The sequence below is a fragment of the Oratosquilla oratoria genome, chromosome 17 (genome assembly GCF_046742065.1).
Source record: "Oratosquilla oratoria isolate Oo_2021 chromosome 17, ASM4674206v1, whole genome shotgun sequence".
Taxonomy (NCBI): domain Eukaryota; kingdom Metazoa; phylum Arthropoda; class Malacostraca; order Stomatopoda; family Squillidae; genus Oratosquilla; species Oratosquilla oratoria.
The window spans coordinates 5,093,721-5,109,485 of record NC_134793.1 but is presented as its reverse complement, the minus strand read 5'-3'; the positions used below and the strand labels follow the sequence as shown (position 1 = coordinate 5,109,485).

The 15,765-nt window shown below is 40.5% G+C and overlaps 1 protein-coding gene across 1 annotated transcript in view; it reads right to left on the bottom strand.

Moving 5' to 3' along the window:
• Positions 1 to 3,853: 3,853 nt before the first annotated feature.
• LOC143034358 (tetratricopeptide repeat protein 33-like) overlaps positions 3,854 to 15,765 on the bottom strand; it is a 35,167-nt gene continuing 23,255 nt past the window's right edge. Inside the window, exons 6-7 of the mRNA XM_076200314.1 lie at positions 9,250 to 9,410; positions 3,854 to 4,108 (exon numbers count right to left, since the gene is read on the bottom strand). Of these exons, the coding sequence (XP_076056429.1) occupies positions 4,090 to 4,108; positions 9,250 to 9,410 (180 nt within the window). The 3' untranslated portion in view covers positions 3,854 to 4,089. The remainder of the gene's footprint in view (positions 4,109 to 9,249; positions 9,411 to 15,765) is intronic.

The window sequence follows — 15,765 nt, the reverse complement described above, 5'->3', positions numbered from 1 at the left end:
GAGTAAAGGAATCATCTAATTTCTTGAAGGAAAAAATACTGAGAAGGGAATTTATATAAGAAAATTAATGACATTGGCAATGTGTTTGATTGAAAAATATAAATATTTGCATTGACCCAAGTAGTGTGGCAGAGGATAGGTGCTGAGGTGGGAAGGATGGATAAATGAGCTTTAACTATTTATGAAAGGTAAAGAATGTAGCAGGATCAGAGGAGAGATTGAGGAAGTTAGTGTCAGAGTTTGGGAAGGTGTACAAAAGAAGGAAGTTGAAGGTAAATGTGGGTAGAAGTAAGGTGATGAGATGTACAAAGGGAGAAAGTGGCATCAGACTGGAAGTGAGTATTAAGGAAGACTGGAGGAAGTGGATAGTTTTAGATACTTGGGTGTGAATGTGGTGGGAATATAAGAGAGGAGTTTGAATGCATTTACCTAGTATCTTACAGGAGGGGGAGCTATGTTTGTGGAATCCCATCTCTATATTTTGCAGTATCTAAATTATTCTTAAACTTGTGTATAGTTTTTGCACACACTATCATTTCATCCAGTTTGTTCCATACATCCACCATTCTGTGGGGATAGCTCTTCTTTTTCAGGTCTCTTCTATAACTGTCCTTTTTGAGTTTCTTTCCATGTCCTCTTGTATTTCTCGTATCCCAATTAGTCTTTTCTATCAAGGACTTCCATACCTCTCATGATTCTAATGATGGTCAACAAGTCTCTTCTTTGTTTCTTGGGTCGGTAATTCTAGTTTTAACAGTCTCTCTTCCTATGAGCTCTGAAAGTGTGGGGGCCATCTTTGTAGTTGCTCTCTGGATTCTTTCAATTTTCCTTATATTCTTTTTGATACTGGGCGACCATAGTGTTGCTGCATACTATAGTCCTGGTCTTACCAGTGTGACTTGTATTTTCTTCATTATTTCCTCATCCAAGTAAGCAAATGGCACTTTTATTGACCTCAGCAAGTTGTAGGCTTCTCCAACAATTTTGTTTATTTATCAAGGGATATGTCCTTTGTGATGATAACTCCCAGGTCTTTTTCAAATCCCACTTTATTTACATCCTTTTCACTGATTTTATATTGTGCTGATATCCTATTTTTACTTTTTCCTAATTCCATTATACTACATTTGTGATGTTGAAGTCCACTTCCCACTTCTGAATCCATTCCCAAATTTTGTTCAGATCTCTGCAGTGACTCACAAAGTATTTCAGGGCTCACTTTTCTCAACAATTTTACATCATCAGCAAAGAAGTTCATATAACTGTCCACACCCTCGTCCACATCATTCACATAAATAGCAAACATTATTGGAGCCAGTACCGATCCCTGTGGAACTCCAGTAATCACCTCTTCCAAAGTGGAACCTTTATAAGAACATAAGAATAAAGGAGACTGCAAGAGACCATAAGGCCTATACTAGGGACCTCCATATCCATCACCACCTGTCATCCCCATTCATAAAGTCGTCTAATCATTTTTTAAAACAACTGATAGCTTCAGCACTTACTACATGGTTACTAAGTTTATTCCATTCATCGACCACCCTATTGGTAAACCAATTCTTGGCTATTTCCTTTTTAAATCTAAATTTGTCCAGTTTATACCCATTACTGCAAGTCCTGCCCTGTTGTTTTATTATGAGCACTACTCTCGTTTTTCTTCCATGCAGAAAATCCTCCATCCATTCCAGTAGTTTACCTTGTACCCCTCCTATGGTTTTCAGTTTTACTAATAGTTTTCTATGTGGCACTTCATCAAAAGCTTTTTGTAGATCTAGGAAATCACAATCAGTCCATCCACCCCATTCTTGTATTATGTCTAATAGTCTAGAGTAAAACCAGTGTTTGAGATGAGGTGCCTAAGAAGTATGATAGGGGTTACTAGGCTGGATAGGGTGAGAAACGAGGTGAGAACTGGGGTGGAAAGGGAATTGGGAGATAGGGTTGGGATGGTTTGGACAAATAGAAAGAATGAAGAAAGATTAGTAAAACAGGTGTGGAAGGAGTGAAAATATGGGGGCAACCAAGGATGAGATGGATGGATGGGGTAAAAGGGGCATTGGGAAAGAGGGGAATGTCTGTTGAGGAAGGACAGGAGAAGACCGAGGATATGGGTGAATGGAGAATGGTTGTGTATGGATGATGCTGTGATGCATGAAAGAGAGTGAGTGGGGGATGGGGGGTTGAAGGAGTATGCATGTAAATAAATTGACGCAGCCCGAAGGGAATTCTCCCCAACTCTTTTTCTGCATGAGGGGACGGAGATAGGGAGTCGCTGATTAAATGAAGCACCCTTGCTGTGAATGTGCTGTATCTTGCAACATTGCTTCTGACCCAGGGCAGTCAGTGGGTGAGATGCAGGGATGACCCAATCATCCAGGAGTTAAGATAAGAGGGAGGGTGGGGGTGGGGGGGTTGAATAGGAGTGAAGTATGTGGGGATGGATTTTAATCCTACCCCCCCCCCCCTTTTTTTTTTTACCTCACTTGTAAGGGGGGAAAACCCTTTTGTTATATATATGTACATATGTTAAAAGTCATAATTTTTTTTTCATATACATTTCAGAGGTTTTGAAGGAAACACAAGCATACTGTACATTTCATGACAAACAGGTTTACATGAAAAATCCTTTTCACAACTAGATACATAACACTTTATTGCAGCTAGTGTTGCTACCCAGCATACAAACAGTAAGATGGTGCTGGAATATTCTGGAAAAGAAAAATCATGTGCCTCTGCCAGCATGAACTGTAGAAAAAATCAAGGCTGAATTTCCTGCAGTGGGTAGCCATGTAGGATTCAAATATCCAACCTTGGAGTAATTAAAGTTTTGACTTCTTTGTAGTATTGCCTGTAGTATGTGAAGTTATTAATAGCTTCAGACTTGCAGGTGTGTGTCCATAATTGTGACAGAAGTGCAGGTGTGTATCCAGTTTCATCTTGTGGCAGAATGTTCTCAGAACATCTCACAATATCAGTTATCAATTTCCTCACATATTCTGCAAAAGAAAAATACCTGGCTACTGCACTTATGACTCATTTGTTGGATTCTCCATGAACATATAGTTTGACTTCAGTCATAAATACACTTAAAGAATTTACAATTTCGTAATTTTGTTTTAATTTTTGAGTTGCATGGGAGAATCATATAGTATGACAAGACTAAAGAATGAGGTTTGTATCAACTATCTGTACATCTTGATTACGTCACCATGTTTTCTTGGATAGGTTATAGAGAATAACCACCTCTTTTTGTCTCTGTGAATATAATGGCCCAATGTAGTTCACCATCAGCATTCACTTTCTGTTCCTTTTGGCAGTTTTCATTGTAGTGCACTGCAGCAGAGGTCTGAAAAAGATTAAATATTTTTTAATTAAATTACCAATAGTATAGGCTATTGAATGTATCTTCAAAATCTTAAAAAGAATATACCACCTATCATGCCATACATGTGTGTCTATTAGGAAAAAATCCTACTGAAAATGTGGAAAATTCAAAATTGTTCAACATAACTTCTGTTCAAAATGGGGTCTCTTGTATACACCTCACTACATCTCTTTGTAACTGAAGGCAATCATTTCTGGTACAAACTGCAGAACCTTGATGTGATATGCCTCCAAGTTGGAAGTTTTCTAGATAATGCATTTGAAATTTGAATTGTCAATGATTTCTGAGACTCTCACAGATGTATTGGTACCTGGAATTAAAAAAGTGGAATTATTCTAATAGATACCCACTACAGTGGAACCTTATGAATTCTTGGCATTAGTAGATAGGAATAAATCAAATTGGCATTATATTTGATAATGCATTCGCGTAAAATATGAACTCAAAAACTCTTATCTAACCTGATTTTAAAAATTTCTTCTTTTGGAGACTCCTTTCAGATAACTTGTTATGTCCACAAGTTGGATACAAATCACTGCAGACCCTATCCACATCATGCATATGGTTTTCTGATGACAACCACTTTGCAAGGATAATTTCTGGGTCACATCTACAGTTGTTGATGTGCACAAATATAAATGATACACCTGATGCACCTGCACCATTTGCTAAATATTTCACAATCTTTCTCTTTGGCCTTGTCAATTTTCTTCTTGAGACCTGAAATTAAAGAAGTTTTGGAGGATTTCACTAGTATTCACTGTTAACACTAAATACTTGTGCATTACTAAATAATGCCTATTAATCTGAAATGTTGCTGGCAAAAGCCAGTTTCACTTTTATGAATATTTGGTTGACCGCAGACTTTACACCAGCTTTAAGCTAAATGCCAAACATTGTAGCAATGATCGGTGTCTTGCAGATTTTCTTTAATCCATTCTTTTTTATCTGATCCAAGCAACCCTTACCTATCCTAAGCCCACACTGTACCTCACCAATTATTCCTCAGTTCTTCTCCTAATCCTCTCAATCAAAACCCTCCCATAAACCTTCCCAACTACACTCAACAAATTGATTCCTCTGAAACTACTACACACTTGTCCCCTTTCCCTTTGTAAATCAAAACTATATTGGCACTCCTCCAGCACTCTACCCTTTCTTAGACAAACACTAAACCTCATCACTTGATGTGGAGAGATAAAAAGACAGGTCACCACGAGCATAGCTCCCCTCACGTATATTACAACTAGGTAAATACCAGCCACTCAACCATCACTATATCTCCCTGTTTTAGACACTCCACAAGACACCCTTCCAACCCAAGTGCCTTACCTGCTCTCATTTTAATAACTGCTTTCACCTTATATTTCCTTATTTCTCCTCCATTTTCCTCATGCATCACTGATTTTTCTAGCACTTCCCACTGCAACTACTTTTCCCTCCTTCTTCTTCACATTTGGTAAGTCCCTAAAATATTCTGCCCATCTTCCTCTTACTGCCATCTCTTCCATTACCATCTCTCCATCTGCACCTTTTACCTTTTCTTCTCTACTTGATTCACTTCTTCTTCCTCAATTTCCTTCCAAAACAGCTTTTTATTACTTTCAAAATTTTGTTATACTCTTACCCCATTTCACATCTGCTCTCCTCTTTGCCTTCTTTATCTAATGCTTTACTTTTCTTTTTTCTTTGTACCTTTCACATGATTCTCTCATCCTATTTTATAACCAATCTGTGAATGCTTGCTTCTTCTCTTCTACAACCTTCTTTCCTTCATCATCCCACCACTCATTACCTTTCCTTCTATTTCCTCCCATTCTACTTGTTCCACACACCAACTTTGCACAACTTGTGACTCCCTCTTTGAACCATCTCTTTTCCTCCTCCACTCCTAGTTCTACTCTATCCTTCATTCCCTCTCACTCCTATCTTGGCTTCTTCTTGTATTCCTCCTTTTCTTTCTCATTTAAGCAGTTTACTGTACTTAACTCCATACCCTCTGTCCTTTTCTTTTCTCCATCTATCCTCAACTCTCAACTTACCTTCTACCAACAAGGATCAGATTATTGTAGTAAGGCAGATATGTGAGAAAGCTTTAGGAAAAGGTAAGGATGTTTTTTGGATCATTTTGGATTTGGAAAAGGGTTGACAGGATACACAGGAAGGTAATGTGGGGGGTATTGCAAATATATGGGATAGGAGGAAAGCTGTTAAGAGCAGTCAAGTGTTTTTATGAGAGTAGTAGAGCCTGTGTTTGAATTAGAAATGGAGAGAGTGGTTTGAGGTAAAGGTGGGACTTTGCCAGGGATGTGTTACATCGCCTTAGCTGTTCAATTTATACATGGAAAGGGTGGTGTGAGAGGTAAATGTAAAGGATAATTGGGCAGGGGATTGGAGATGGGAGAGCGTCACCAGCAATAATTTGAAAAATTCTGGTACATGAGCGAATTTTAGGTAAACATTTCAAAAGAATCTCTATGATGGTGGCAACACTCATACAAAGTTATACAACTGTATTTTTTTTTCTATTTTTTATACAGCATAAGATAGATAAAACATTGGCAACCTCTGGCAGCCCCATTGCTTAAAAAACATTCTCTATATTGAAATAGTGTCAACATTTCTATAGGTATTTCATTTTTTTGATACAGAATTGTGTTTATGGGGATATTTGGCAACTCCTCCCACCAGCATACCCCACAAAGACAGTATAGATTAAATAATGTCGGGGATAGAACTGAGCCCTGCGGTACTCCGTTCTTAATGTTTCTGATGTGCGATGATTGGCTGCACAAATACATCACCTACAGACCATTTACACCATGAAACAAAAGTCCTCAAAGTCAAGGAACACCTCGACATGAGAGGCACACAAACACTTGCTGCAGCCACCACAAACACATCACACCCGTTACACTACATAGCAGAACACCCACACACACCAAGAAACATTAAAACTACACCCAAAGACCTTTATTACACAAAGATACTCTCTTCTCTTCCTCCACAACCACCAAATACCAGCCTCCAGAAACATATTCATAATCATATCACTCACCGCTCCATTAACACACTGAAAGACAACACACTGCTGCATGCCAGACCCCCTGATATCCACCCTTCTGAATCCTCTCTCCCACGTAAGGACAGAGTCCACTTGGCCAGACTGCGATGCGGTCACCACCCAGCACTTCTAAGCTACCAGAGGAGGCTGGACGACCGTGTTGTGAACAGCTGCCCAGGATGTAACACTTCACCCCATACCATACAACACATAATGGAAGACTGCATTATACACAATCATGCACGCAAACAACACAACATACACTCTATAAAGGATTTGTGGGAAAACCCAGTCTCGGCTGTGGCCTTCCTTGGGGAGACGGGACTGCTCGGACAGACAGTCTAGGGAACGACAACAACAACAACAACAACAACACAGACAGGACAGGGCATCAGTGCTCTTGAAAAGGTCAAAGTAAGGTGACGTCGCTCCTGGCACTCACACCATACACCACAATTTTGATCCCTCGCCCTGTATTGTTGCTGTGATCATGGAAAAATTAGCAAGAAACAAGAGAGTGAAGCCGCAAAATAGAGAGAGGGCCCGTGAGTGCCTGAAATAGAAACAAGGAAAAAGAAAGAGGAGAAAAGCAGCACAGTTGCACCCAGCACTCTGTAACCATTTACTAGCCACGCCCACCATACACCTCCTCCACCCACGCCACACCACTCACCCTCACCTCACACCTCATCAGTAGAGGAATTTGGAGATTTGCTATACATTGCAACCATCAAACAAATAATCGCGAAAAATTGTCGCAAAAATTTAAATCCCCCATCCTGTAAAGTTTATGTTTTTTTGTTTTATATCTTCGGTTTTATGTTTTTGTCATTTTTGTTTCATTTGAAAGATAACATCATGCTCTTTATTTTCTACAGTAAAAAATAAAAGAAATTTGAATTGAAAAAAAAAATAATTTATGAAACCTGAAGTTTGCATTTTTCAATTATTCAGAGAAACAAATTAATAAAAAATAAGAGGTGTTAATTTGAAAAACAAAAAAAAATGTAATCAATAAGATTTGTTTCCCAGACTCTAAGCTTTCATTTCATACCAAGCTGAATGATGTGGAAAGATTTTCCATTAAGTAATTAGAGGCTCACTTGAGCTCATTATATCTTTATTAAATATTCACTATGCCTTATATACACATGGGAGGAACACAATACCCTGAGGAATTACACACTAACATAAGGGGTATTTATACCTATATTCATTAAACACATATTTGAAATAAAAAATTTCACCTACTCTATAAAGCGATGCAACACTCCCTTAAAGAAAATGGAGAAAATGGTAGATAAGCCAGTTGTTGTTTGCTGACAGCACTGCACTTGTAGCAGGATCAGAGGAGAGATTAAGGAAGTTAGTGTCAGAGTTTGGGAAGTTGTGCAAAAGAAGGAAGTTGAAGATAAATGTGGGCAAAAGTAAGGTGATGAGATGTACAAAGGGAGAATATGGCAACAAATTGGAAGCATTAAGGGTGAGAGACTGGAGGAAGTGGATAGCTTTAGATACTTGGGTGCAAATGTTTGGAGAAAGGGAGGAATGGAGGTGGAGGTAGAATATAGATTGTGACAAGCAAGCAAATGCCTTGGGGGGATTAACCTCTTCGATATGATGCCTACATAGGCGTCATGAGATGTGAGTGGGTGTACGAGGATGCCAGTGTCAGTCTTGATTACATTTATTTTGTGGTTGTAGCTCAGTTACCCCTGAATTCTGTGAACTGGTTTGATCACATTTTCTGTGATTATTATTACTCAGAGTGAAAGAGAACATGTAATACAACAGTGACTTCATATTTTATAATGTGAGTACTGTGATGCATTGTACATTGGGAATCCGATGTTGTGTGCAAGATGTTGACTCGTATTGAAGAGATTAAAAAGTGTAATGAGAAATAGACTTTTGGGAATGGATACCAAGAGAATATTGTATAAAGGAGTGATTGTGCTGACAGCACTGTATGGGGCAGAAACATGGAACATAAGAGAGGAAGAGTTTAAATGTGTTTGAGATGAAATGTCTGAGAAGTATGGTAGGGGTTACTAGGCTGGATAGAGTGAGAAACGAGGTGAGGAGGAGAGTGGGGGTGGAAAGGGAGTTGGGAGATGGGGTTGAAAGAGTATTGGGATGGTTTGGGCACATGGAAAGAATGAGTGAAGAAAGATTAGTAAAAGAGTGGAAGGCAGAGGTGGAAGGAGTGAAAATGAGGGGCAACCAAGGATGAGATGGATAGATGGATGGGATAAAAGGTGCATTGGGAAAGAGGGGAATGTCTGTTGAGGAAGGAAATGAAAATAGTGCCTCAAGGGTTCTATTCTTTATAGTGATGAGGATAGCTTAAAAAGAAATCCCTGAAACAGATAGAAAAATTTCTGAAAAGTCTGACCCCCCTCCACTAAATTATAATTCAGAGTGAAAGAGATCAAGTAATATAGCAACTGTCTATTTTTTAATGCAAGTATTGTGAGCATCATCGAATCAAAGAGGTACTTGCCCTGAAAATGAATCATTAACCTGTATGTACATCAGGGCAAAAAATTACATGCAAATCCCCATTAAGTTCAGGATCTGCAAGAGATGATTATCACATGTCAATTCTGTGACACTGAATACATCATTTCTCTTGAATTCAACCAGCTTCAATATATTCTACAATTAGGCATTCACCTATACTGATGCAGTACATGTAATTTGAGAACTCTGAAGATTTGATTCCAAGTGGAAAATCTGTCAGTTACCAATAACAATGCAACTCTGTTGATATCATGTTAGATACTAAAGTCTTTACCTTTGACTCAGAAAATGCTTGTTGTAGAGAGCCATAATTTTCTTGATCTGGATCAGGATCACAATCCATATGATCACCCTCATCAGATTCTGTTGGTGAATGTGGTGGTTTTGCAATCTCCAGTTAACTTGTAACCTTGTCAGTAGTATAGCATCAATTATCTGAAAAAAATGCTAATTTAGTGATTTGGGAAACTGTTTTAGACCCCCTATAATACACATACTATAGACAATCACAAGTTTCAAGAAGCAACAATTCAAAAAATTCAATTCTTTATTCACAGGCATCATTAACATGTAGGCACGTAAATACAAGGTAACTCAAGGCCAATGAATATACCCCTACCTACAATGACTAATGTCTATGTCTTAGACGTTACTACAAGCAGGCCTAGTAGTTGGATTTACTTATACGCTACTAGGCCTGCACTGTGGTGCAGGAGATGAAGGGATAGGGTTGGCCTATGTATGCTATGGGTGGTGCTAGCACTCGCTCCATTGTAGGGCTCACCTAAGAAATATTACAAACTTCCCCTCCTGCGCTCCCTTTTGGCAGCTGCTGGTGATCTGGGATGGACCTGGCATTGGTTGTGATCCTGGCCTGGGACGAGGTGGCAGCAAAGCTATCATAAGAACGATGCCCGGCATTAATTTTCATCTTGTATTATCGCACTGATTTTTCTCTTGTAGCAGGCAGATTTTTGTTAGATTCGCAATCGATTCATCTGGGAAATGGACTGCAAAAACAAATGACATGGCTGCATTGTAAATATCAGCTCGAGGGTGTTTTACAATTACAACGCGTACCCACTTTGCATATCTGGCTGATTCCTTGTCCGGCTTTGTAAAGCTAACCGTGTCGATTTAATTTCTGGTACTAAAATTGCTACAATTCCTGACAGAACAAATCTTCCCCCAGCCTTTCCTCTACTTCTTTGGCGACTCACCCTCTTCGCCAATAGTTTTTTGGACAAAGTCTAAATTTGACATAAAGTATCTTGCATCACTCAACCACGATGTTTAGCAGTCGACCATGATAACCAATTTACTGAAAACATGTGACGTTAGGGCAAATCAGATGGCGCCACGAGTTGATTTTACGACAATACATGGCAGACGCTTTGAAATCATGTATGCTTTGAAATCATGTATGCTTCGCTGTAGGGATATTTATTAGAATATGCTAATGAGAAACGCTGGTAGTTTGTGTTCAATTATATGCAGTGGCCACTGGGAAAGAGAAACTAAACGAAGCAAGGCGTTTTCGTATATCATATTACATCCAGTGCGAAATACACTCAAGACGTAATATGAGAGTGTTTTGCTTCGTTTAGTCTCTCTTTCCCAATGATCACTCTTGCATTATTATAGTATGTATGTGTCGTGGCTCAAGAGACATGGGCAGAGACTTGGAGTTCGAGGCCTGCATCAATAATTAGGAGAAATCTTTCAACATCTCATACAACAAAGTTAGGAAAGGAGTCGGAGGCTTAGTCGTGGGGAGAGTCAGAAAGTTAGAAATATTTTAGTGGTAGGTAAACTGAAATAAGAAGATGCCGTAGTAAAGTTAGAAATTTCAGTTGGAGAGAAAGCAAACGTAGATGTTTGTGAGTGCGTAATAGAGTAATAAATTGCACAGGCGGCGCTGATTAGCCGCAAGAGTGCTCGTCCCGCGAACCGATTGGCTGCTGGGTGAGGCTGCCGATGTGCTGTGAGCAGTCCTCACCGTAGCTGGGGATTGCTCCTTCTAGGTACGCAAGGCCGACTCTGCCCGGGACTCGTACTGTGCCCGTCGGCTGGGCCGGTACTGCTGGCGCAGTTGACCGCAGCGCGCTGAGCAGAGAAGACAACTGCCTAACATATATATACATATATCAAGGGCTTTATCCTCTTTACAAGGGAGGTATCCAAAATCAGAGGCATAAATCCACTCCCACCCATTTCGTCCCCACATACTCCCCTCCCATTCATCATTTCTCCCTCACGCTTGTCTTGGCTCCTCCTGGATGATAGATCATCCCTGCATCTCACCCACTGCCCTGGGTCAGAACCACCCACTCCCTTCAATGCATCACAGCATCATCCATACACAACCATTCTCCACTCACCCCTGTCTTCTACCTTCCTTCCTCAACAGACATTCCCCCCTTTCCCAGTGCCCCTTTTACTCCATCCATCCATCCATCTCGTCCTTGGTCGCCCCTCATGTTCACTCCTTCCACCTCTGCCTTTCACACCTCTTTTACTAATCTTTCTTCAATCATCCTATCCATGTGTCCAAACCATCTCAATACTCATTCATAACCCTATCTCCCAACCCACTTTCCACTGCCACTCTCATCCTCACCTCGTTTCTCACTCTATCCAACCCAGTAACCCCTAACACGCTCATTTCAAACACATTTAAACTTTTCCTCTCTTTCGTTCCATGCTTGTGCCCCAAACAGTGCCGTCGGCACAATCATTTCTTTGTACAATTTCCTCTTGGTATCCATTCCCAAATGTCTATTTCTCATTACACTTTTTAATCCCCAAGGCATTTACTTATTTCTCAATCTATATTCTACCACCACCTCCACTCCTCCCTTTCCCGCCACATTTGCACCCAAGTATTTAAAGGTATCCACATCCTCCAGTCTCTTTCCTTTAACACCCACCTCCAATTTACTGCCATTCTCCCCTTGTACACCTCATCACCTTTTACCTACATTTATCTTCAATTTCCTTTTTTTGTACTTTTTCCCAAACTCTGTTAGTAACTTCCTTAATCAGCAAACAACTGGCTTATCTCCAATTTATCTCCATTTTCTTTGACCATCTCCAATCCCCTGTTCATTATCCTTGCGTTTACCTCATGCACCACCCTATCCATGTATAAATTGAACAGCCATGACAACATGACACATCCTTGTTGAAGTCCCACCTCTACCTCAAGCCACTTACTCTCTCCATTTCTAATTCTAACACAGGCTCTATCACTCTCATAACAACTCATGACTGCTCTTAAGAGCTTTCCTCCTATCCCATATATCTGCAATACCTCCCACAGTGCCTTCCTGTCCACCCTGTCATAAGCTTTTTCCAAATCCAACTACCCTGTGGTTGGGGTAAAAGAATGCTACCACCAAGTATTCCCACTTGGATCGTAAGAGGCGAGAAAAACGGGACGGGGATTGGGACCAGGCATCCTTCTCCCTGTAGCCCCACAGGGTACATTCCTAATAAAAGTAAAGGCATAAGAGGGTCTAGGAGTTTTCCAACCAGCACCCTAAGGTTTGGGTCTTTTAATGTGTGTGGATGTGGTACAGATGAGAGTAAAACAGAAGAGGTAGGTAGTATGTTTGTGAGAAGAAAGATGGATGTGTTGGCTTTGAGTGAAACTAAGTGAGAGGGAAGGGCGAGTGTGAGTTTGGGACTGTAGTTGGGAGGTTCTCAGGAGTGAAGAAAGGGCGTGGGAGAGAAGGGGTGGCTATACCAGTAAGTGAAGAGATAGGTAAACGTGTAGTGAAGTGGAAGGAGGTTTCTTCAAGGTTAATGTGGATGAAGGTGAAACTGGGAAAGGAGATGTGGGTTTTTGTAAGTGCATATGGGCCTGGTAGTGAGAAGAGTGAAGAAAGGGAGGATTTTTGGATAGATTTAAATGAGTGCATAGAGGGATTAGGGAGGAACGTCAATGTAGTAGTATTGGGAGACCTTAATGCTAGGGTAGGAAATGAACCAATTGACGAGGTGGTTGGGAAATGTGGAGTTCCAGGAAAGAATTGTAGTGAGGAGTTGATGGTGGAGATGTGTCTATAAAGAGAGTTGATGATAGCAAATACAGTGTTTCGGAAGGAAGTCAAGCATAAGTACACATGGGAGAGGGTGGTGGATGGAAGGGTGGCAGATAGAGCATTAATGGACTATGCAGTGGTGGATAGGAGTATAATAGGAAGAGTTAAGGATGTGCATGTTCTAAGGGGAGAGAGTGGAGGAATATCAGATAAATTTTTGGAGGAAGGCAAGTTGAGAGTGGAGGATAGATGGAGAAAAGGGAAGAACAAAGGGTAGGGAGGTGCTTATGGTGAACTCTTTAATTGAGAAGGAAAAGGAGGAGTACAAGAAGAACCTGAGAGAGGAGTGGGAGGGAGTGAGGGATAGAGTAGAACTAGGAGTGGAGGAGGAATGGGGATAGTTCAAGGAGGGAGTCAGAAGGTGTGCAAAGATGGTGTGTGGAACAAGAAGGACAGGAGGAAATAGAAAGAAGGGTAGTGAATGGTGGGATGAGGAAACAAAGAAGGTTGTAGAAGAGAAGAATTGAGCTTTCACAGATTGGTTACAAAATAGGACGAGGGAGTCATATGAGAGGTACAAAGAAAAGAGAAGAGAAGTAAAGCAAAAGGTAAAGGAGGCAAAGAGGAGAGCAGATGTGAAATGGGGTAAGAGTATGACAGAAAATTTTGAAAGTAATAAAAAGATATTTTGGAAAGAAATTAAAAGAGGAAGAGGCGGCAGATCAAGTAGAGAAGAAAGGGTAAAAGGTGCAGATGGAGAGATGATAATGGAAGAGAAGGCAGGAAGAGGAAGATGGGTGGAGTATTTTAGGGAGTTGTTAAATGTGAAGGAGGATAGGGAGGGAAAAATAGTTGCAGTGGGAAGTGCTAAGAAAATGACCGTGATGAGTGAGGAGAATGGAGAAGAAATAAGGAAGGATGAAGTGATGGCAGTTGTTGAGATGATGAGAGCAGGTAAGGCACCTGGTCTGGATGGATGCCCTGCAGAATGTCTAAAAAAAAATGGAGGTACAGTGATGGTGGACTGGCTGGTGAGGTTATTTAATGTTTGTTGGAGAGAGGGTAGAGTGCCAGAGGACTGGAGGAGTGCCTGTATAGTTCCACTTTACAAAGGAAAAGGGGATAAGTGTGAGTGTAGTAGTTTCAAAGGGATTAGCTTGTTAAATGTAGTTGGGAAGGCTTGTGGGAGGATCTTGATTGAGAGGATTAGGAGAGGAACAGAGAGAGTAATTGGTGAGAAACAGTGTGGATTTAGGACAGGTAGAGGTTGTGTAGACCAGATTTTTGTGGTAAGACAGATATGTGAGAAAGCTATAGGAAAAGGTAAGGAAGTTTTTGGGCTTTTATGGATCTGGAAAAGGCTTATGACAGGGTAGACAGGAAGGACCTGTAGGAGGTTTTGCAGATATATGGGATAGGAGGAAAGCTTCTAGGAGCTGTCAAGAGTTTTTACGAGAGTAGTAGAGCATGTGTCAGGATTAGAAATGGAGAGAGTGAGTGGTTCGAGATAAAGGTGGGAATTCGTCAGGGTTGTGCTATGTCGCCTTGGCTGTTCAACTTATACATGGATGGGGTGGCGCAAGAGGTAAATGCAAGGGTTGGATCAGGGATTGGAGATGGTTAAAGAAAATGGAGAAAAGTGGGAGGTGAGCCAGCTGTTGTTTCTGGATGATACTGCACTTGTAGCAGGATCAGAGGAGGGATTGAGGAAGTTGGTGACAGAGTTTGGAAGAGTGTGTGAAAGATGAAAGTTGAAGATAAATGTGGGTAAAAGTAAGGTGATGAGATATACAAGGGGTGAAAGTGGCAGCAGACTGGAAGTAGATAGTTTTAGATACTTGGGTGCGAATGTGGCAGGAAAGGGTGGAGTGGAGGTGGAGATAGACTGTAGATTGAGAGAAGCGAGTAAATGCCTTGGTGGATTAAAAAGTGTAATGAGGAATAGACATTTAGGAATGGATGCTAAGAGGAGATTGTATTTACCTTTTACCTAGTTGTATTTTGCGGGAAGGGGAGCTATGCTCGTGTTGTCCCGCCATTGTATCTCTCAGTGTCTAGTTTGCTTTTAAACTCGTGAATGGTTTTTGCGCTTACTATTTCATTATCCAGTTTGTTCCAAGTGTCTAAAACTCTATGTGGAAAACTGTTTTTCTTCAGTTCTCTTCTATAGCTATGTTTTCTTAATTTCCTTCCATGTCCTCTTGTGTTTCTCTTGTCCCAGTTTAGTAATTCTTCTCTATCAAGTATCTCTGTGCCTTTCATGATTCTGTAGATGGTCAGTAGGTCTCCTCTCTCTCTTCTTTGCTCCAGTGTCGGTAGCTCCAGTTTAGCCAATCTCTCCTCGTATGATAGGTTTGCAAGTGCAGGTGCCATTTTTGTAGCTGCTCTTTGGATTCTTTCTATTTTTATGTTCTTTTTTGTACTGGGGAACCTCAATGTCGCATACTCTAGTCTAGGACTTATCAATGTAACCAATATTTTTTTTATCATGTCTTCGTCCAGGTAAGCAAAAGCCACTTTTATTGATCTAAACAAGTTGTAAGTCTCCCCGACAATTTTGTTAATCTGTGTATCATAGGAAAAGTCGTTTGTGATAACAACTCCCAAGTCTTTTTCAGATCCTACTTTCTTTACTTCCTTGGTTCCAATTGTATAATTTCTTGATATTCTGTTTTTGCTTTTTCCAAACTCCATTATGCTACACTTCTTAGTATTAAAATCCACTTCCCATTTCTGACTCCAGT